Source organism: Lissotriton vulgaris, chromosome 2_1 (genome assembly GCF_964263255.1).
Source record: "Lissotriton vulgaris chromosome 2_1, aLisVul1.2, whole genome shotgun sequence".
NCBI lineage: Eukaryota > Metazoa > Chordata > Amphibia > Caudata > Salamandridae > Lissotriton > Lissotriton vulgaris.
The window spans coordinates 853,725,268-853,748,084 of record NC_141687.1 but is presented as its reverse complement, the minus strand read 5'-3'; the positions used below and the strand labels follow the sequence as shown (position 1 = coordinate 853,748,084).

Sequence of the window (22,817 nt, the reverse complement as noted above, 5' to 3'; positions counted from 1 at the left end):
TATCCGGTGGCGCCGATAAGGGAGATGAGGGATTTCTGGAGTTCTGTGCCGCCTGTGTCACCACCGAATCAGGCTTAGGATGTCCTGTCAGGCAGGCCGGTGCGGATGTTGGAGCTTTGTATTTCTTGTCCAGGCGAGGGACCACTGGCGAAACTGAAGCGGGATTTTAGATCACCTGAACCCCATGTTCACAGATAATCAATAATTGGAATCAATCTCGTCTATTTCTTAAGAGGTTCTTTAAAATCGTACAGGAAGGAGTCCTGCTCCTATGATTCCATCGTTATCTGGAAGCATTTAGCAGCCCTTTCTACTACATTGTGGAAGCCACTGATTTCCACCGGCAGAGAATCTGAGGTGGCGGGCACTGGAGATGCTGGGGAAGGTATAAGAATCGTCCCAGTCTTCATGGACTGATTGATCATCCTGCACTTCACCTTCCTCTTGTTGTTCGCCCTCCTCTTCTTCATCCGAAGACTGAGGACTAGGTACATTCACCCTTTCCTGCTGGATAAACAAGGGCGGCGGTCGTGGTCTTGGCGATGGTACTGCCGTGGTAGGCGGAGGAGCTGGAGATTCTGGGAATCTCTGCTTGTAGTCCTGAAAGAGGAATCTCAAATCTGTAACCAAGGAAGCTGGCAGACAGACCATAGGCGTAATTTGTGGTTGAACCATGTGCTCCTGAACATCCTCCTCATCCGAGCTTTGACATTTAACATTTAGTTCTGAGGGGCTAGTGGCTTGAAACATATCCTCGTCATCAGAATCCTCATCTTGAAGGAGACATGCTGGTAATAAATGCTGCACACGGCTAGGAGAAGTTAACTCCGGCGTTAGTGTCTTTTTGGTGATTTTAAGGCGTGTAGAAATTGTCAGAAATCCAGAATCACTCAACGGCAACGGGCCAGTGAACGGAGTGATCGTCGATGAAGTAGTGTCGACAGTTTTTATATTCTGGAAATCTGTCGTCGACGGGATGGTTGTCGTCAACTGTACAAAAGGTATCGTCGACAGTGTTGTTGTCGATGGCAGAGAAGCAGCCGTCATCGGTGCCCTCGTCGACGGTGTTGCCGTCGACTGTCTTCGTCGACGTCCTAGTCAACGGTGTCTTAGACAGTGCCTTCGTCGACGGTGCCTTAGACGACGAGGCCTTTGTCGAGGGGACCTTTGTCGACAGTGCCGATGGTGATCTTCTCGTCGGCGAAGTAATCGTCGACGGGATCTTGGGCGTCGACGATTTCTTTATGACAATTGTCGACGATAAAGCCTTACCTGCTGTCGACGATGGGGTAGTAGTCGATGAAGATAATGACGACGATGCTGTTGTCGTCGAGACCGTCAACGTTGAGACAAACAGGAGACACAGCTTTCCTGAACGCTGATGGTCGTCGACGAGGTAGGCTTCTCGATGGTGTGAACCTCCTTGTCAGAAGCTTATCTTGACAAAGCCTCTTAAGACTTTCTTGGTGTCTTCTTTTGAGGAGCGTCCAGAGGGCTAGGGGAAGCTACCCGTGGTCTTTTAAGAGACATCTTTGAGGAGACTGAAGAGCCCTCACTTTCCTCAGAAGACTCTAGATTATCTCTGTCCTTAAGTCTTCGGAGCCAGATCAAAAGGCGTCCTTCACGGTCTTTGAGGGTTTTTGTTGAAAATGTTCGAGCTACCTTGCTGTCCTTAGCTGAATGATCAGGGTAGAGGCAGTCCTTGTGTTGGTCATCTATGCGCAGTCTTATCTGTCCACAAGAGCTACAAGCTCTGAAGAGACCCTTCTTAGGAGTGTCAGCCATAGTGTACAGCAGGGCACAAATCCTAAAAAAAGAAAGTGGGGGGGACGCTGTTGCCGGAAGTGACGTCACGTCAGGAAGTGACGTCGCGAAACGTGGCTTGCACCATCGGGCTAATTGTCTCCCCTCGCTCACCCCTTAGATGCGATTGCATCTGCGAAGCCAGTGCGTGTGCTGCGTCCTGTGAGCTCCGATTTCGTCCTAGAGAGGGCAAAAAGTTAAGTCCAGCTGTTTGGCAGGGGGACGGTGTCCGCCCAGTAAAATAAGTGGGGGGACGCCGTCCACCCGCGTGGTACCCAGACTCGAGCCCTGGTGTACAGCTTTCACTTGAGAGAAAAATCCAAAAGTTTGAAGAAAAAAGCTTTGAAGAAACAAACCTGAGCAAAACTCAGAGGGAGACTCCCTTAGCACAACGTGCGTTAGAAAATCTGAGGGACTGAGGCTCCCGACAGGAAGGTTCTAGAGGGAGGTGGCAGCTGATTGGCTCTTCTCTATAGTTTGGTCCTTTTTACAAAAGGACATGGATAAGTTACTAAGGTGTGGCCTCTAGACCTACTTTTCTATATATATATGTCTATAGGACATTACTTATTTATATACCGGGGACTCCCATCCCGAAGACGGGGAATGATTCAGGCATGTCAATCAATGAAAGACACCCATAATACTGGATAAACATATGAACAATGAAAAGTCATTAATACAACATCATAATGCAAGGGGGAACTGACCCACCCCGGTCATTCTCTATTCTAATCCCCTCCTCCACCTCGTCTGACCACCGTACCTCAGCCTCGGACCCACGGATGTTAGTAACACACAATAGGCCCCCAGTCCCGGACACAACACCAGGCACAACCTGCACTGGCACACACCACACTATACTAACGACAGATCTGCCCCAAAATCCATGAAGCTAGATAAGTATACACCTCAGGGAGCGTATAGAGATGCGCCTAAAGTTAGCACACATACGATATATCATGAGACATTTGCTAACAAAGTTTATTGAAATTTAATTGTATAATTTATGCAACCGCAAGATCCCAAAGCAACACCAACACTAATACTGGGATATTTTTATGCAGAATGACACCTGAAATTGAAATGTTTTCCCTTATCTATGATATATTTGTAATTGAATGTATGAAAATATGCACACTTTATAATGTCAAGGATTAATGTTCAAACTTATGAAAATCCATAAACAGCATTTAAAATACCAACTTTGTGTCCCAGATTTAAGGTAATATGTATAAGGTTCTGGATGTCTGCTCTCATCAGATGTAATTAGTTTCTTAGATAGGGGAGCGTTGACCGGATAGTGAAAGTGCTGACGAACTGAGTTGGAGGAGATGCGTGAAGGGTTTTGTTCTGTATTAGGGAATTTACTGGTATGGGGTGGCCCTGGGATGTGGGGATGGAGTGTTGGTGATTGACCGTGCTGTATGCTTTGGGGATTAGGTGTTAGGATTTCGGTATTGAAGGAAGTGTGGTGAGTTAGATTTGGGTCATGTGGTGGGGAAGAATTATCCTGGAGGGTTCTTGTGTTTTCTGGAGAAGTAAGGGATTTGTGTTTAGTGGCCATGGGGATCGACTGTACATACATTCTAGATTAAAGAAATGACAGCATTTAAAAAAAATCACCAAACAGGTATTTTAAAAACAGCATGTAGGGGGAGGAGCTACGCCGTGAACCAAGATGGGCGCATGAGCTCCCGGCTCCGCCGACCTCCGCCGGCGGCTCGTCTATCCTGTTGTTCATCCTCTACCCACGCCCTATGCCTGGATGTATGAAGGTTACCTGATGCCAACGGTGCCGTCCCGGACTTCCTACCTTATTCAGCGATGGAGTTATGTCGTGTCCCATTTTCGGCCTACTCCTGGGCTGCCGCCGGGACCTCGATTTCTGAACTGTCCGAGTGGGAACTGATCAACATCGGCTGTGGGACCGAGATTGTGGCCGGTCTTCCGGATTTGAATAATTCTTTCCACTTTCGACTTGTGACCTCGTTGATGGATGGTGCCGGAGAAGAGACATCATGACGTGCTGCGATCCTCCTGCACCGTGGCTGGGGGCTGTGTGCCTGACCCTCGTTTCCCGGTCCGGGGGCTGACGGGCTGCACCCACGGCCGGTGACTGTGTTAAGCGTGCCAGTTCGGGGCGCCCCTGTTGTTGAGATCGCTAAATGTGTGCCCGGAGCCCGGCGATGTGCCTGGAGATTGTGTCCCCCTCCGTCCTTTGGGCCCCGGGATGGAGGGGTTGGATAGCGCACATTCATTGAGTTCCGTACTGGCAGCGATTGGGGCGCTCCGCTCACAGTTCACCGTCACATATGTCTCCCTGGCGGCAAAGCTGGATGATGTCTGCTCGCGACCGGCCACTGACGCTGCAACACCTGAACAGCAGTTTGTGGTCCAGTCGAGCGATTTGATTCGCCATCTTACGGTGCCCGAGCGGCAGCCCGACTTCGCTCCTTTGGGAGTCGGCCTCACTTCTCCTTTACCCGCTACAGTGCCTGATCTTCCCTTCACGTTTCCTATCCAATAAAGTATCATCGCTGGAGGTTCTGATAGTCAATGCCGAGTCTCAGGGTCCTGTCGAAGGGGACTGCCATTTTCCCGGCCCGTCTGTATAACCGAGGCCGCCATTTTGTGTCCGGACTTTGTTCCATCTTCAGTGCCTCGGACTGCCATGGACGCTTTGTCTGCCTCTGGTCGTCTGTGGCTTGGTTGGCGCGTGCTCCGGAACGAATTCGCACTGGTCAGGGCTGATTCCGACTGAGTTTTTCTAGCTCCTCGCCACTGCTTTGGACCACCTGAGACGCTCCCTCTGATCGCATTTGTTGTGACTTTGGCGATGGATCTCCCCGTGATACTGGCAGGGTTGACTTCTACTTTCCTGGGATTGCTCAGTTCACTTTTGCCGGGATTGCACCGAGTATCTCACCGGGGGTGGGGTGGGGGGGGGGGGGTTTCTTATTGGTGACTGTCCTCCCCGTGATAATGCCGAATGTTTGCTTTGATTGACGATGATTGTGCCTTGGGGAGGTCACTGCCGGCGGGGGGTACCGGGTGTCCGGGAGTGTGTCCGTTTCTTTCCTCCTCCACTTCTTGTACTTTTTCCCTTCTGTGGGGCAGTTCCGGGGCGACAGGCACGCTGTTAGTGGGTTAGGCCGTAGCCATTACAGGGGTGCAGGGTGGAGGGTGCGGGGGGTGGGGGGGTTTGTTATTTTAGTTTGTTTTGTTCTATGGTCCCTATCGCTCTTTTCCGGCTTTGGGAGGGTTCTTTCCTCTTTAGTAGGGTTGGCTGTCTCTTGGTCTTGCATCTTTTTTCTTTTTCTGGCATCTCAACAAGCCTCCGTTTCTCTGTTCTTGGGGGATGGGCTTTCTGGGGTGATACTTAGAAATGTTGCTTTTTGTAATATTGCTTATTGTCCAGTCTTACCGCTGCGGCTGCCTAGATTACATAGTTGCTATAGTCACAGCCTATCTCAGACTGTAAGTGGGGTACGTCCCCCTCGTCTCTTTTGTGTATTTCTCATGTAAGGTGTGATGTCCTTGTTGTTGCAGCCCCTACTCTTCTTCTAAAATTTAAAAATGAAAACCTCATATCCTGTGTTGCGAGCCTCACAGCCACGTCTGGTGTACCTTGAAATAGCCTGATTGTTGATTGGCCTAAGTTTCTCCTGCTCCTATTGATTGTCTTTGCGGCCGGCCATGGTGGTTGTGGGCATGCGCATGTATCTCCTTATTTTTTGAATAAAGGTTTTCAAAAAAAAAAAAAGCATATAATGTGCACTTATAGGAGAACTTGAAACTTGTGGAGGCAGATCAAAGTGCAGAATCCTAATTTAAGATATCTATTTCACATCAGAAATAAAGTTGAAAAGTAGCAAATGGCACGTGTGTAGATTAGGTGTTAAGAGTACAGAAAGCCTGTTTGCATATGGATCTCATGAGTACATTTTCAGTGCAGCACACATTTTTATTTATACTATAAAGACTTTAAATTTGATCAAAGTTTTTTGTTTTTACCTTTCAGGTAGACAAAATTGTTGATTATTTCTAAAGCCGGATGTTCCTTCAGATATTCAACTAAGTTTCCAGATTCTGTAATAGACATGAAAAGTGGGGTAATTAATAGCAAGAGTGAAAAACAAGACAACAGGTCTGTCTTTTTGTTGGGGGAAGTATTTGGTGGTATCTGAACGACATGTATGGGTTACACTAGTGGTCCTAGGAAGAAAACTCAATGATGAAACATCATCCTTGGCAATAAATGGAGAATTAACAGTTAATTAAGCTGTACCATTAAGGAAGAGCTTAATGTAAGGGAGTTAGTAAGTGGTGAACTCAAAAGGCATAATTAATACTTTTGGCAAGGGTCAGTATTTTCAGTGCATCTGTGAGAAGGTTTATGCGCACATAAGTCTTTACTTTGTGAACATAAAAAGTGGAAAATCTTGCATGTTGTCATAACATTTAATTAAACCAAATGAACGTGCAATGGTGAACAGAAAATAAAACGTTTTCTTCAAGCACAGCACTCAAACCGATTGCTCTTCCTAAATCAAAGAAAACAATATATCTGCAATTATAATGTTTTTCTGTCAGCAACGTTTATACTGCCAGAATACACACTAGGTCTCAGTTTAAAGCTGCGTGTTCTGTTTCATCTGCAGTCTAACCAAAGAACTAACGACACATCACCACCAAAACCTTTTCGGAACATAATAGGGACAAACTAACCATCCATAATGGACAGCTCATTCTAGAAATGGCAAACAAGGAAAAACACATGAAAGCCATAGTTGGCTGGACTAAACTTTAAGTCTTCATACTTTTTGTATACTTGGTGCCATGAAATATTCTAAACAGCTAACGCAGTCTGCAGCCAGACGTAAAAAGACGCAAAGATATGCAAACAAGTTTCTTGCCTGTAACAATGAATTCCCCATCCTTTTGATACACATAGATACCGTTACTAAAACAGAATTAATGGTTTATGTTACCACCCTCCATTCTTACTCTTTCCTTCTTCAATGTCATCAGAATTTCACCCCATGGGAAAATCAATATTTCGGATTCTAGTGTCTCTAGAAAAATGCTAGCACTGCATATAAATTAAGTCAAATGATGTTTCTATTTGCGTGATTAAAGCTGAATTGCCTGAGTCCCGCAATTGCATGTTTTTCAATGTGAAAGAAATTCATACCTGTGTGAAAGGTTAAGATGCAAAGAGCAAGTTACTAGATTTTTTTGTTACTACCTAGCTGCAACAATAGGGATATGGGAAAAAGGCCCTATTAATAAAGTCCGGTGGTCGAGTATGCTTTATCCACACAAGCAAAAGCACTAGTAATGGGGGGGAAGAGATGCACTGATCCGTTTGGCAAATATGCCACCAAAGGGTTTTTCAGTGGTCTTACTATGTAAGGAAATAAAGAGCTTGAAAGATAAGTTGTCTAAAGGTCGGCACCTAAAACAGAAACTGCTAAAGCAGATATCGTTCAGGAAATATTGTACTACCATAAACCTTTGCTGAAATAAAAAAAAAGGGGGCACCGATAAATACAATAAATGAGAACTCTCCAAAATAAAAGGAGCAAGGACTCCAGGAGGACGAAACTAAGTGTACCGCAGGCTGGCAAAAGTGGCACTTCTTTGAATTTCATTGGAGATATTTATATAGCATGGACTTCTTTGAATTTCATTGGAATTATTTATATAGCATGGACAAAGCAACCGAAGGTGAGAGCTTTTTCCAGAGGACTAAGTATATGCCACGTGTATATTACAAACTTAACAAGCAGGCAATTACAAAAGCATACAAAAAAATATTAACAAAAATGCACAATATTCCAAAAACTGAGGAATGGGTTAGGGGGGATATGAGGAGTGGTTTGAGTCTTTCTTGAAATTTAAGAACAAGTGATCTCAGATGAAAGTTTGCTTATGTATGGGTTTTATAGAGGGCTGCAAGTCACCTGTTTAACTTCAGAACGTTGAGCTTTTTCGGTAGGAATGAACTGGAGCAAGATTCCGGGACAGTACCTTGGAACCTGTGATTAAGCTGTAGTTTTGGGCATGATGGCCGCAACTTAGTAAAGCTCCGCGCCTCGACCGGGACCATTGCGTACTTCGACAGCAGCACACGTCTTTCTGCACCATAGAGTGGAGGCTTTAAACGCGCGGACACACTCTCCTCAGTTTTGCCAGTTGCGGACGCCATTTCCTCTACCACAGAATGCAGCTGTGAATGGCTCCTGCATGCGCTGACGCGCTATCTTTGTTGAGCCTATGGCATGCCTTTAACATTTAGAGTAGGTTTTACCTACCTTTGGGAGAGAACTGGTCAAGTTAACCATCTTTGCTGGCTCAAACGCCTTTCAGATTAGTTGGTTTACCAGTGATGATTTTGTATGTGCCTCTTTTGCTTTTTTTCTGCCTCTTATTTGTTTTTAATTCAGTTTTTCACAAGAGTTGATAAACTAGTTCCCAGCTGAATTCACATCGGATTTTGGATTTCCTCTTGTGTTTTTTGAATTAAGGTGCACTCCTGATATCTGGGCGATATTTGTGGCTGTGGTGCATTAAGTGGTTTATCTTCTCTTTTCTTTACATGGAGCCTCCGTCCTCCTCCAGTCAAAAGGGTGCTTCTGCAAACATGTCCTTGCTCAACAAAGACTCCACTATTGCTGCCTCAAAACACCAAAAGAAGGAGCCTTGTTCTCCAACAAAATCTCCATTACCCATAACGCTCGATGACCTCATTGAGGAAATAAAATGCTTGAAACCTTTGTTATCGACACCAATGCTACTCTTCAGAGACTACAGGAGAAATGGTCTAGTTAACAGTCTAGAGCAGGGGTCCCCAAACCGGTCCTGGAGGGCCGGATCCATGCCAGATTTTTAAAATTAGTACATGTATCTCAATGGGGATATCCAAAAAATCTGGTTTGGATCCGGCCCTCCAGGACCGGTTTGAAGACCCCTGGTCTAGAGTGTCGATGGTGGAGCAAAAGATCAGTAATGTTCAGGATGTGAGTGATCAGTAATGTTCAGTTGATGCTATGACCAAAGATATAGTTCTTCTTAAACAATAAACAGAGGACTTGGAGAATCGCAAAAGATGCAATAACCTTAGGGTTTATGGTATTCCTGAAGGTTTGGAGGGATCTGACAAGCTTGCCTTTCTTAGAATTCATATTCCTAAAATAGTTGGACTTATGGAAAGTACAAATCTTAACCTGCAACATGTGCACCGCATTGGTCCCAAAATTGGAGGGTCATCCTCTGCATCATCAGTCAGTTGCACTAGGTGGATAATTGTCCTTTTTTTTAATATACTGAATTGTTAATGGTTCTGCCCGCGGCAAAGCAGAGAAAGCAAATGTTAAGGTCTGGCCAGTGTTTTTTTCTACAGGATGTGGCTCATGCTACTGCTGCCCGCCGTAGTGAGTTTTTTTTCCTTTTGTCCTGCTCTTAGTTCCATGAATGCCAGATATGGTCTAGAGCATCCTTGCTTTTTAAAGTCACTTACAAGGGAAGGCCCTACTCATTTGACTGCCCAGAAGATTTAAGGCAGTTTATTTTTCACCACAAAGGTGAAGACATGGACTTCGGGAAATCCTGAACATGGATTCTTAACATGTTTATTTCTGATTCTCATAACATATCCTTAATTTACATGAACTGATAGTTATTGCCTTTTTCTCATGTTTAATCTGTGGTTGTTGCATGTCTGCCATCTCAGGCTGCTTCTACCTAATAATTCTGCTGTTTCTCTTCGACAGATGTCTCTGGTCTAGCACAGATACCTTTCCTTGATGTTCCCTCTTCTTGTGCCTCCCTTACTAGTCCTAGTTTTTATAGTTCCTCTTCATATGTTGGTGTTACTCTCTCCGTTAAATATGCATGTTTCTTATTGGGTTTTTTTGTACCATTTATCTAGTCTGATTAACTCCACTCACTATCTCCCCAACTGCTGCTCCTTATCCTATTCATTTACTTTTTTAGTGGTCTTCTTCATTTCTCTTTGACTTTGCCGACTCTGCTGTCTGTCTTCCTTAATTTTTGCGTTTCCCCGCCTCTTGATGTTGATAGCTTCACAATGGAAGTGTACTTTGTCTAAAGTCTCTTAGCTTCCTATCAACTTCTCTTTTTCTATCATTCACACTTTCTTCGCTTTCCTCTTTCTTTTACTACTCTATCCTTGGTCTTTTTAGGGCTCGTCCTTTCCTATTCCGTAGGAATAGGAAACTAGCCCTAATGCAGTCAACCCATTTCTTAAGGCCAAGGGCTTTCCCCAGAGGATTTTGGGAAGTGCACGCCTCGTGCACAAGCTTGCATTTCCCCACAGGCTTCCCCCTGCCAGCAGCATTTGCCACATCAAAGGCTTCAGCTGCCCCGTCCCCGCCATCACTTATTCCCCCTAATTGCTTTCACGGCCGCATCAAAGGGATCCTTTCCCGGCCGCTTTGCCTCATCCATTTCTGCCAAGAGCTTGTTCTTAGTTTGGCTGCTCCCTCCTTCCCCGTCGGAAGGATGGTTAGCTGCTGCAGACAGCAGACACATCCCGCAGACTTCAAACCACTGTGGTCTTAACAGAATTAAAGCTTACCAAGCGCCCGAGAATCCCTGTCTGTCATTAGGCCTTCAGACAGCTTAAGTTACACCTCCCTCGACAAGAGGCATCTACTTCAGTGGGCAAGCGCATCCTCATGCGTATCCCTCAGCCACAGGCCTCTCTCTCTCCCTCTTAGATCGCCCTCTCCGTGCCTTACCAAAACACCATCCTCTGTACACTACCAACCCACCGAGCGCCGAACCCTTCTCTCGGAAACTGTACTCACTAGCTCCCACAAAAGTGACCCTGGTCTTCCCTACCTCGTTCAGAGAACAAACACCCATCGCTTCTCCGATTTGGGGCACCCTCTGAGATTACCGCCGGATTCCTTTACCAAAGCATTCCATGCACTTACTCCCCGAATCCCATCCCTTCCCTTCCCTGTGCACTATCAGGGTGTTGAGCCCACGCCGAGACTTGAACCTGGTTCCCAAACTCCATAAACGGCAGCTCTGACCATTAAGCCATACCCTCTCTTTATCTCCCCGTGCCTAAAAACACAAAAAAGTCAGCGCGTCCTTGTGTAATGTGATCAGTGCTGCCAGGAAAGCCCGCCGATGTCTTCGGATCAAGTGCGCGCTACATAAAACCGCAAGAACAGCGGATACTGGGGGGCTGCCCCCATTAGTTACACCACTCGCCAGCTCCGAATAACACCCCGCTCCTTCAGACCTGAAGGCTGCTTAATCCTGGTTGTTTTTGATTCTACATTATAATGACTCCCGATATCTACTTAATACATTTAGAAATTCTGCCGTCTGACGTCCTGGGTCTTGCCTAACTGAGTCTCCGCCTTTGTCCACAGTTCGCTTCTCACAGTCAACCGGACACGTTTTACTCTCTGACAAATGGCGCCTCGCGAGCACCCCATGCGGTTTTGTACAGGAATAGCATGTTTACATTTTGTATCACTTCGTAAGTCCCCCTGAGTGGCGCAGGCATTCCAGGGCATGAGAGCACATCTTTGTTTAAAACACACACACACAAGTTTGTGTGAAAGAGAGTAGGTCTGGCTTCCAGCCAAGTCCTGAAATCTTCGTGGAAGAGGCATAATGAACCCCCCTTCCATGCACCAGACAAGCCAACTTTAGATGGAAAAAAACGAGTTTACATTTGAGTAAATCCTGCACGATCCTATAGGGCTGGCCAGCTTCTTCCCCACTTCAGGCAATTCACCTCCCAAATTTGCACAGCGCTTCATACTAACGTTGACGCACTAAGAGCTCTAGGTGCAAATAAGTAATCAAATGAAGTTCTCGCATTTAAAACAGTGCATTTTCTAGTGTACTAGTAAATGAATGCAAAGAAAAACCCTAGACATCGACGTACAACGAGGGACAATTAGAAAATGTTTCAGCAGCGCAGCTGTATGAAATCACGTGGCAGTGTCAGAGAAATGCCAGGGGCAGGAATCCTTCTTGGGGGCAGAAGAGAACGGCCTTTGTTCTTTCAGTCCCAGTGAACGCCAACGCGAGGGGTGCCTGTTGGGTCACACTATACTTCTCAGCAGAGACCTCAAGTGCCCACGTCAGGCACAATACACTCACCCAGTAGCATTTTTTTCGTGGCATTGTTTTTGTCACTTTTCCCATGCCAACTGGTGAACTGGAACCATTTTTTGAAGGGCAGTTTCAGTTGTATGCAGATGGAAAACTAACAGCACGAATGCTGGAAACAGTACGTCAATGCCTAGAGTATGAAAATGCAAACTACAAATCCCAACATTCTTTGTGTGCTGCTGGCAAAAACAAGGATTGTGCCACCGACATAGGGTGGCCATCCCACTCCATGTAATAGTGCACACCGTGTTTTCAGTTCTGGGGTTTAACGTTACAAATTATTACCATCAGGAGTGTTAGCCAAATTAGTTAAAGTGATCTAAACAATGACAACATCCACAATACATTAGGTTGTTGCATGGAAGGACAATACTGCAAATAGCAAGTGCGGTGGCATACTCTTCTCACCACACACCCTGTCCAATTCACAGCTATGTAAAGGACGACAATAAGTACAAGAAACAACAATAAAGAACAGGATATTATGTTTTTACACATGCCACGTAAGTGCAAGGGAAGCATGCTCCCAAATGGAGACACCACCAGGTGTAGGGTAACCAGGCGTCCAGATTTACCTGGAGAATCCCACATTTCCTTCCAATCTGCCGAGGCGCATGTCAGTCATTTTAGCACGTGCCCTGGTTTTCAGAGATGTTTGAGCCGGGGTCTGCCGGAGAGCATCACTGCCTAGTGAACCTGCCTGCCCCAGGCACTGCATTGTAGCCCTCAAACCACCAACATGGCAAATCACACCACCTGCTCACAAATCAGAGTCCAACCCACATGCGAACATATAGCCCAAGCCCCCAAAACAACACCTGCAGGCCTGGTGCATAAACACACCAATATATTTGTTAGACGGGACCTGGAGGGTCGGCCGAGGACAAGGGGAGAGGTCTACGGGGAGAGCCGTCTCCAGCGATCGTACCGACAAGTAACTTCCCCCCCACAGATAGGCACCACACAAAGATAAGATTTAACGTTCTTTATAAGCAATCTTGAAGTACGGTAGAATGGTACAAGGAGGTCTGGACTCAGGGGTCCCCTCGATTCTAGTTTCTTGGATGGGAAGGGGGTAGCGGGACAGTCTTATTACCAAACTGGTAGTTGCGATGAGATGATGAGTAGCTCACAATCCTCGAGCTCGGTTTCTTGAGGGACGGGCCGCGGCAGCGCCAGCAGGTCCAGATGAAGATGGTAGATACCACGGATCTCGGCAGCGCCAGCCGGTCCTAACGAAGACGGTGATTACAACGGATCGCGGCAGCGCCAGCAGGTCCCAATGAAGATGGTAGTTACAACGGGTCGCGGCAGCGCCAGCAGGTCCCGACGAGGATGTAGGTTGCAGAGGGCCGCGGCAGCGCCAGCGGCAAGACGACAGTTCACAAGGTAGGGCTGCGGCAGCGCCAGCAGTCCGTCAAGGATGAGTTCTTCTCGGTGTCTCTCGATTCCAGGATACAACTGCCTTCCTGCTCTGGAGCTGCCCCAGTTATAGGTCTGGCGCCCTTTGATGTCCGGACCCTCGCACTTGGAGGTCGGGAGGTCCGGGATGAGGGAGTCCAGACACCCAGCAGGGGGGTGGAGCCAGCGCCCGGGGAGGCTGGGGGCGATCGGCACCTGGCGGGGGAGAACCATCGACACTTCTTTCTCCCATTGACCTGCCAAGTGGGCCGTTCACCTCCTGGGTGGATGGTGGTGCCGGGATGTCGGGGCCTGGCCAGGCCCAGGGTTGGGGTCGGGCTGAGGCCACGCGGCCTCGTGGTGCAGTGTCCAAGATGGCGGCCGGGCCGGGCAATGGTGCTGACGATGGCCTGGGCCCGTGATACAGAGATGTCCGGGAGTAGGAGTCCCGTAGGGGACGGAGTGTGAGTTGCTTCGGTGGGTGGCACCTGGAGAGCTGACGTCCGGGCTCTTTCATGCGGGGAGGGAGCGAGGCCGTCATGTGGCCTGTCCAACATGCGTCCCCCCCAGCTGAAGGCGGGGAGAGTCACCCATCTTCTTGGGGACTCTCCTCGTCGAGGCGGAAAAATCGTGACAGGCCATCCGCGTTGGCGTGCTCCGGGGCGGTGTTCCACCATGAAGTCCATCCCTTGCAGGGAGATGGACCATTGCAGGAGCTTGAGATTCTCCCCCCGCATCTGCATCAGCCATTGCAGGGGGCGATGATCTGTTTGCACCCGAAAGTGGGTACCGAAGAGGTAGGGCCGGAGCTTCTTGAGGGCCCATACCACTGCGAAGGCCTCCCTCTCGATGGTGCTCCAGCGCTGTTCTCGGGCCAACAGACGTCTGCTGATGAAGGCCACTGGTTGGTCGACTCCCTCGGTGTTCAGTTGGGAGAGGACGGCCCCAATGCCATGGTCGGAGGCATCAGTCTGGACGATGAACTCCCGGCTGTAGTCGGGAGCCTGGAGTACCGGGGCGGTGCACATGGCGACCTTCAGCTTCTCGAAGGCCGCTTGACAGTCGGGAGTCCAGTCGACTCTTTTTGGCTGGTTCTTAGATGTAAGTGCCGTGAGGGGCCCCACAATGCTGCCATAGTCCTTCACAAACCGCCGGTAGTATCCGGTGAGCCCCAAGAAGGCCCGGACCTCTGTTTGCGTTACGGGTGGTTGCCAGGACTGGATGGCAGCGATCTTGAGTTGGAGGGGGGCCACCAGACCGCTCCCCACTTGGTGTCCGAGGTAGGTCACGGACCCCTGGCCAATCTGGCATTTGCTGGCCTTGATTGTGAGGCCGGCCTGTTGGAGGGCCTGCAGGACCTCTGAGGTGGCGGAGGTGGTCTGACCAGTGGCGGCTGTAAACCGCGATATCGTCCAGGTAGGCGGCGCTGAATTCTTCAAGGCCCGCCAATACCTGGTTCACCAGGCGTTGAAAAGTTGAAATGGTAGTGGCCATCCGGGGTGGAGAAAGCGGACCGTTCTTGCGCCCTGGGGGTGAGGCCGATCTGCCAGTAGCCCGCTGTCAGGTCGAAGATGCTGAGGTAGCGGGCAGCCTCCATGCGGTCGATCAGTTCATCGGCTCGGGGAATGGGGTGAGCGTCGGTCCGGGTGACAGCGTTCAGGCCCCGATAGTCAACGCAGAATCGGAGCTCAGGGGTAGTGCCAGGGGCAGCAGCTTTGGGGACCAGTACGACTGGGCTGGCCCAGGGGCTGTCCGAGGGTTCGATGACCCCGAGGGTGAGCATCTTGGAGACTTCTTCCTGGATGCAGGCACGTACCCGATCTGGCACGCGGTACGCCCGATGTCTGATGGGGGGACTGTCCCCCGTGTCCACGTCGTGCAGGCACCAGGGGGGTGACCCCTGGGGTGAGGGAAAAGAGAGCTGCGAACTGCAGCAGGAGAGCCCGACAGTCTTGGCGCTGCTCTGAGGTCAGGGCATCTGACAGCCGGACCCCGTCCACCGAACCATCCTTTTCACGTGTCCTCAGTAGGTCAGGGAGGGGCTCGGAGTCTTCTTCTGTCCCACTGTCTGTAGCCATCAATAGCCTGTGCTCCGAGAGCACAAAGTGAGGCTTGAGTCTGTTGGCGTGGAGGACCCGGAGGGGGTTCCAGGAAGATTCCATGTCGATGAGATAGGTGACGGGGCTCTTGCGTTCGACCACCTTGAAGGGCCCCGTCCACTTATCTTGCAGGGCACAAGGTTCGGTGGGGGACATCACCCATACTTGCTGGCCAGGTACGAACTCTATGGAGGAGGCGTTCTGATCGTACCATTTCTTCATGTCCTCCTGACTGGCTTCAAGATTGGCTTTGGTGATTTCTCGGAACCGCCTGGTCTGATTGCGGAGGGTCAGGAGGTACTTGTAGACGTCTGGAGGGGTTTTCAGGGGGGCCATCTCCCAACCTTCCTTGACTAGGCTGAGGGGCCCTCGAACAGGGTGCCCGTATAAGAGCTCGAAGGGGCTGAGGCCGAGGGACTTCTGAGGGACTTCTCGGTAGGCGAAGAGGAGGCACGGGAGGAGCACATCCCACTGTCGGCGGAGGGGCTCTTCTAACCCCATAATCATTCCCTTGAGTGTACGGTTGAACCGCTCAACCAGTCCGTTCCCCTGTGGGTGATAGGGGGTTGTGAATCGGTAGGTGACCCCGCACTGCTGCCAGAGGGATTTCATGTATATCGAAATGAAGTTTGTGCCTCTGTCGCTGACGACTTCCCGGGGGAAGCCCACCCGGGATCCCCATTAAGGCTCGGCCGACCACCGGTGCGGTTACAGTTCGAAGGGGGATGGCCTCAGGATAGCGGGTGGCATGGTCCACCAGTACCAGAATGAAACGATGTCCTTGGGCTGTTCGGGGGTCCAGGGGCCCCACAATGTCTATTCCCACTTTTTCGAACGGGGTGGTAACCACCGGAAAGGGCTGCAGGGGCGCCTTGAGTTTGCGGCCGCTCTTCCCGCTGGCCTGACAAGTGGGACCAGACCGGCAGTGGTTGAGTACGTCATTTCTCATCTTGGGCCAGTAAAAGTGGGTCACCAGGCGGTTGTAGGTTTTGTCCTGACCCAAGTGTCCGGCCAGGGGGACATCGTGGGCCAAGTTCAGCAGGAAGTCTCTAAAACGGAGGGGCACCACTAACACTCGACTGGCCCCCAACTCGGCGATTCTCTGTTCACTGTACAATAGATCATTGTCCCAATAGATCCAGTGGGCCCCGGCGGTATCTCCCGTGCTCTGGGCGAGGGCTTGTTGTCGGAGTCCCTCGAGGGAGGGACATGTATTTTGCTCTTGACGGAATTGTTCCTGGGTGGGTCCCCCTTCTTGACGCCACTGAGCCAGGTCTGGGAGATCCTGGGGCTGAGCGAGCTCTTCTTGGGTTTGTTCTGGGAGGTCGGTGGTGTCGGCGTCCCCCACTGGAGCGATCGGGGGAGGAGGTGCTGGCCATTCGGGTTCTTCTGGTCGGGGGATGGCGCGGGCCGCCATGGACCGGGTGGTTACGCACGCCCAGTCTGGAAGGCCCAACATCCCCAGGTGTTCTCTTCTTTCTACGGCGGCCCATGGGGAACTCTCGAGATCGTTCCCCAGGAGACAGTCCACGGGGGAATCATCGCGGACCGTCACCTTCAGCATGCCGGATACTCCTCCCCACTCGAAGGGGACGCAGGCCATCCGACACATGCTCTCTGAATTGTCGGCTGAACGTACGGGGCAGAGAATGTTCGGTACTATTTGCTCGGGGGTCACCAGGTGACAGCGGACGGCCGTCATACTGGCCCCTGTGTCACGTAGGGCTTCGGCCTTGCGCCCATTTATGCTCACCCACGGACTATATTTTCTAGTGTTGGCGGGTAGGGGAGCCCGCGGGACCATGTCTCTCCCCCCCAGGCACGCCAGGACCATGGCGGCGGGTTCCCAATTTTGTTGCTTGTGTTCGTACTCTTCCTGTTCCTCTGAGACTTGTTCTTCTCCGAGGGCGGCGGCCGCTACCTGGCGGGGCCTCGGAGTCTGGTTCTGTGGACAGTTCGGGTCATTGGCGTAGTGACCGACTCGCTGGCATCGGTGACACGTGACATTGGCTCTGAACCCCGGGCGCATCGGGGGGTTGCCCCTGTTGGCCGGGGGCGGGGTGCTGGTAGCGGGAGCGGGAGCGGCCGGGACGGTGTCTTTACCCCGGCCCTGGCCTCCTCCTCCTCCTCCTCGGGGACGGTGATGGCCTCGGTTGTTTCTATTCTGCTCGTTCGGGCCACCCCGGCCCACTCGGGTGCTCTCCCATCGGTCAGCCTCGGTGGCGAGCTGCCGTGGATCAGTCATTTTACTGTCGAGGAGGTGCTGCCTGAGCTCGACAAAGCAGTTATTGGAGAGGTGCTCCCACACAACAAGGTTAAAAAGCTGCTCGTAGGTCGTTACGTTGCTCCCCTTGATCCATCCCTCGAGGGCTCGGCTGAAATAGTTCACATATTCCACCCAAGTGGTACCCGGGATTCGGGTGCAGTCGCCGAACCTCTGGCGGTACATTTCGGGTGTCAGCCCATATAGAGTGAGGAGGGCGGCCTTCATGTGATCATAGGACGTCATTTGGTGATCCGGGAGCTGTAACAGGGCATCACGGCCTTCGTTGACGAACCTCCCCCATAGACCGGCTCCCCAGTCACTTCGATCGATCCGGTGAGAGGACATGGCGATCTCATAGGCCTTGAACCACTGCTGTATGTCGTCGTTTCGGTAGAACTCTCGGACGACATCTTTGGGAATGTGGACCTTTGCTTCTGAAGTTCCTGGGGTGCGTGGTCGCTCTGGCACCCCCAGGTCCTTGCCTTGCTTACGTAGTTCTATTTCGGCTAGTTTGCGCTCGTGTTCATATGCCAGTCTTTTTTCTTCAAGCTCTTTTTGTCTTTGTTTTTCCTCCCGCTCTTCTCGGAGCCGTAAGTGTTCTAGGTTCAATTTTTGTTCCGCTAGTTTTAGTTCTCCATCCATTTTGAGCCGTGCCAACTCTAATTCATGCAGTCTGGTTTTCTCTCGCTCTTGGATCTCTTCCCGGGAGAGACCTGCTCTCCTTTCCTCGGAAGGAGCGGAGTTCGTTTCCGGGGTTTCGCTGTGTTGGTCCCGGGGACCAGCGGTGTTTACCTCTGCCCATGATTCTAGGGAGTGTTTAAAGTCATCTTTTGTGCTCAGACCGGTGGTAGCAATGCCCAGTTCTATACAAAATTGTTTTAATTCTCGATGGTTGTACTCCTCCAGCTTGTCCATTTGGAATTTCTCTGTAGACCCGCTTTCCTGGGCCGGCATTGTGGTTTAGTCGTGGGGTGAGTTGCTTTCTGTACGATTACGCGTTGGTTCGGATCGCGCCGCTGGCCACCAATAGTAGACGGGACCTGGAGGGTCGGCCGAGGACAAGGGGAGAGGTCTCCGGGGAGAGCCGTCTCCAGCGATCGTACCGACAAGTAACTTCCCCCCCACAGATAGGCACCACACAAAGATAAGATTTAACGTTCTTTATAAGCAATCTTGAAGTACGGTAGAATGGTACAAGGAGGTCTGGACTCAGGGGTCCCCTCGATTCTAGTTTCTTGGATGGGAAGGGGGTAGCGAGACACTCTTATTACCAAACTGGTAGTTGCGATGAGATGATGAGTAGCTCACAATCCTCGAGCTCGGTGTTTCTTGAGGGACGGGCCGCGGCAGCGCCAGCAGGTCCCGATGAAGATGGTAGATACCACGGATCTCGGCAGCACCAGCCGGTCCTAACGAAGACTGTGATTACAACGGATCGCGGCAGCGCCAGCAGGTCCCAATGAAGATGGTAGTTACAACGGGTCGCGGCAGCGACAGCAGGTCCCGACGAGGATGTAGGTTGCAGAGGGCCGCAGCAGCGCCAGCGGCAGGACGACAGTTCACAAGGTAGAGCTGCGGCAGCGCCAGCAGTCCGTCAAGGATGAGTTCTTCTCGGTGTCTCTCGACTCCAGGATACAACTGCCTTCCTGCTCTGGAGCTGCCCCAGTTATAGGTCTGGCGGCCTTTGATGTCCGGACCCTCGCACTTTGAGGTCGGGAGGTCCGGGATGAGGGAGTCCAGACACCCAGCAGGGGGGTGGAGCCAGCGCCCGGGGAGGCTGGGGGCTATCGGCACCTGGCGGGGGAGAACCATCGACACTTCTTTCTCCCATTGACCTGCCAAGTGGGCCGTTCACCTCCTGGGTGGATGGTGGTGCCGGGATGTCGGGGCCTGGCCAGGCCCAGGGTTGGGGTCGGGCTGAGGCTACGCGGCCTCGTGGTGCAGTGTCCAAGATGGCGGCCGGGCCGGGCAATGGTGCTGACGATGGCCCGGGCCCGTGATACAGAGATGTCCGGGAGTAGGAGTCCCGTAGGGGACGGAGTGTGAGTTGCTTCGGTGGGTGGCACCTGGAGAGCTGACGATCCGGCTCTCATGTGGGGAGGGAGCGAGCCCGTCATGTGGCCTGTCCAACAATATTTTCCACACATAATGCAAGCAACATCTCCAATAAAGCCTCAAATCTAAATGCATAAAACACTAAAGGAGGTCCTTGGCAAACTATGCGCACAATGCTGAAATAGAGCCACCCTCACTAAGTGCGTCCCAAAGCATGCAACACATATTCAATGCACAAGCACCAAATCAGGTCACGCATCTTGTAGTGTAGGGAAACAAGTTTCCGAATGGCAATAAAAGGTGCACCACTCTCATGGACTCTTTATGTGTGTGGGTATGTATGTACGTGGCATACGTGTCATGGAAATCTTGTTTTGTGTGCTTATGATACGTCATTGCACTTCACAGCGTAGGATTCTGCTTGTTTTAGAAGTCAATAACGCAGTCGAGAAATAACTTCCAGAAGAAGGAAGGCTCGCTCGAGCACAAGAAAGTGCACAACCTCGCCTCATGAGACGAGAGCGGGTGGAAGTCAGACGTACAGGATATGTGTTCGCGTCATGGAGTCTAGCAACAATCAGACTGTTTTCATACAACTGTTTTACAGGTCCAATTTCATGTACTTGCGGGACGCTTTCAGATAAATTCCGGGGTTTTACTTATTTGGGGGCTTGATTTATTTCTGCTGTGCCCCATTCAGAACTACTTCCATCTTAAAAGCCTGCCTTTTAAAAAACTTACAAAAAGAAGAATTGAGAATAGGGCAGAGATCGGGTAATTTGTTCTATCTTTTCTTCGCAAGCTAAAACTGTTTTGCCTGGTGGAATATTGGTTTCTTTTTGACATGAATAATTTGTTATACTCCACGTGTTTTCTATTAGAGAACTTGGCTTTTCACAACCTGAAACCTTTTCCATATTTAGAACGTAATGGGTGCAGAGCAGCTGGTGACCCCCACTACATAGGCACTTCCGGCCAACACAGTGAGGGTGCTCTAGTCCTACAATTGTTCTCTACATTCCTGAATCCGATTCCAAATAAAACTTCTATTTTATGATCCAAAAACGGTGACAGTCTTTAATCTGCCTTATCAATAAGATGCTTCTGACTCACACACACTCTGCACCCACACCCATTGCACCCACGCTGCACCCACACCCACCCTGCGCACCCGCTGCACCCACACCCACCCTGCGCACCCACCGCACCCTCACACACCCTGTGCACCCTCACACACCCTGCGCACCCTCACACACCCTGCGCACCCTCACACACCCTGCGCACCCTCACACACCCTGCGCACCCTCACACACCCTGCGCACCCTCACACACCCTGCGCACCCTCACACACCCTGCGCACCCTCACACACCCTGCGCACCCTCACACACTCTGCGCACCCTCACACACTCTGCGCACCCTCACACACTCTGCGCACCCTCACACACTCTGCGCACCCTCACACACTCTGCGCACCCTCACACATACTGCAATGGAACATACACTCCAAATACCACTCAGTGCCACATAATTACACTGCACTCAATGCAACATACACTCCAAATACCACTCAGTACCACATAATTACACAACACATAATTACACTCTACTGAATGCAACACACTCCACCCAATACAACTTAGTGCCACATAATTATATGCAACATAATTAGACTGCACTCAATGCAACATACAGTCCAAACAATACCACTCAGTGCCACATAATTACACGCCACACAATTAAAATCCATGGAATACAACATACACTCCACACAACACCACTCAGTGCCACATAATTACACTGTGCTCAACGCAACATACACTCCAAATACCACTCTGTGCCACAATTACACTGCACTCAATACAACATACACTCCAAATACCACTCAATGCCACATAATTACACGCCACATAATTACACGACACTCAATGCAACATACACCCCAAATACCACTCAGTGCCACATAATTACACGCCACATAATTACACTCTACTGAATGCAACTCACTCCACACAAAACTACTCAGTGCCACATAATTATATGCTACATAATTTCACTGCACTCAATGCAACATACACTCCAAATACCACTCAGTGCCACATAATTACATGCCACAAAATTACACTCTACTGAATACGAAATACACTCCACATAATACCACTCAGTGCCATATAATGACACACCTCATACTTACACTCTACTCAATGCAACATAAATACACTTTATCTCTCTAGCGCCCTCACTCTATCTATCGCCCTCACTCTATCTATCGCCCTCACTCTATCTATCGCCCTCACTCTATCTATCGCCCTCACTCTATCTATCGCCCTCACTCTATCTATCGCCCTCACTCTATCTATCGCCCTCACTCTATCTATCGCCCTCACTCTATCTATCGCCCTCACTCTATCTATCGCCCTCACTCTATCTATCGCCCTCACTCTATCTATCGCCCTCACTCTATCTATCGCCCTCACTCTATCTATCGCCCTCACTCTATCTATCGCCCTCACTCTATCTATCGCCCTCACTCTATCTATCGCCCTCACTCTATCTATCGCATCACCATAGCTTCACTCAGCACCACCACAGCATCACTCGGGGGCACAACAACATCACTATGCGCTACCACAGCATCACTGAACGCCACAGCATCACTCGTCGCCACCACAACATCACTTAGGGCCACCACAACATCATTCTGTGCAACCATTCAACAACAACTGGTTCAAATATGTTCTATCAATGTTTCAAGCTTTATTAAAAATGTCACAAAAAGATGTTAGTATTTCACTTCTGTTCTTGGATGTTCATCACAATAAAATACAATGAACATAATCTTCACAAAAGTTATTTACAAAAGATATTGCCATTATAAATTACAATAACTTTTATTTGAGTATTAATTATTTAAAAAAATAAGCCATTTTTATTTTTGATATTAATACAACTAAGTCATGTAAATACAACACATTGCATTACAAATGCTATAGGTGTCACATTTGCAGAAGTTAACACTATTGGC

General features: G+C 49.9%; 1 protein-coding gene across 1 annotated transcript in view; it reads right to left on the bottom strand.

Moving 5' to 3' along the window:
• The window catches only part of RBM44 (RNA binding motif protein 44), a 1,989,784-nt gene that overhangs the window by 1,730,382 nt on the left and 236,585 nt on the right, over window positions 1-22,817 (bottom strand). Inside the window, exon 5 of the mRNA XM_086956335.1 lies at window positions 5,821-5,895. Coding sequence (XP_086812461.1) covers window positions 5,821-5,895 — 75 coding nt within the window. The remainder of the gene's footprint in view (window positions 1-5,820; window positions 5,896-22,817) is intronic.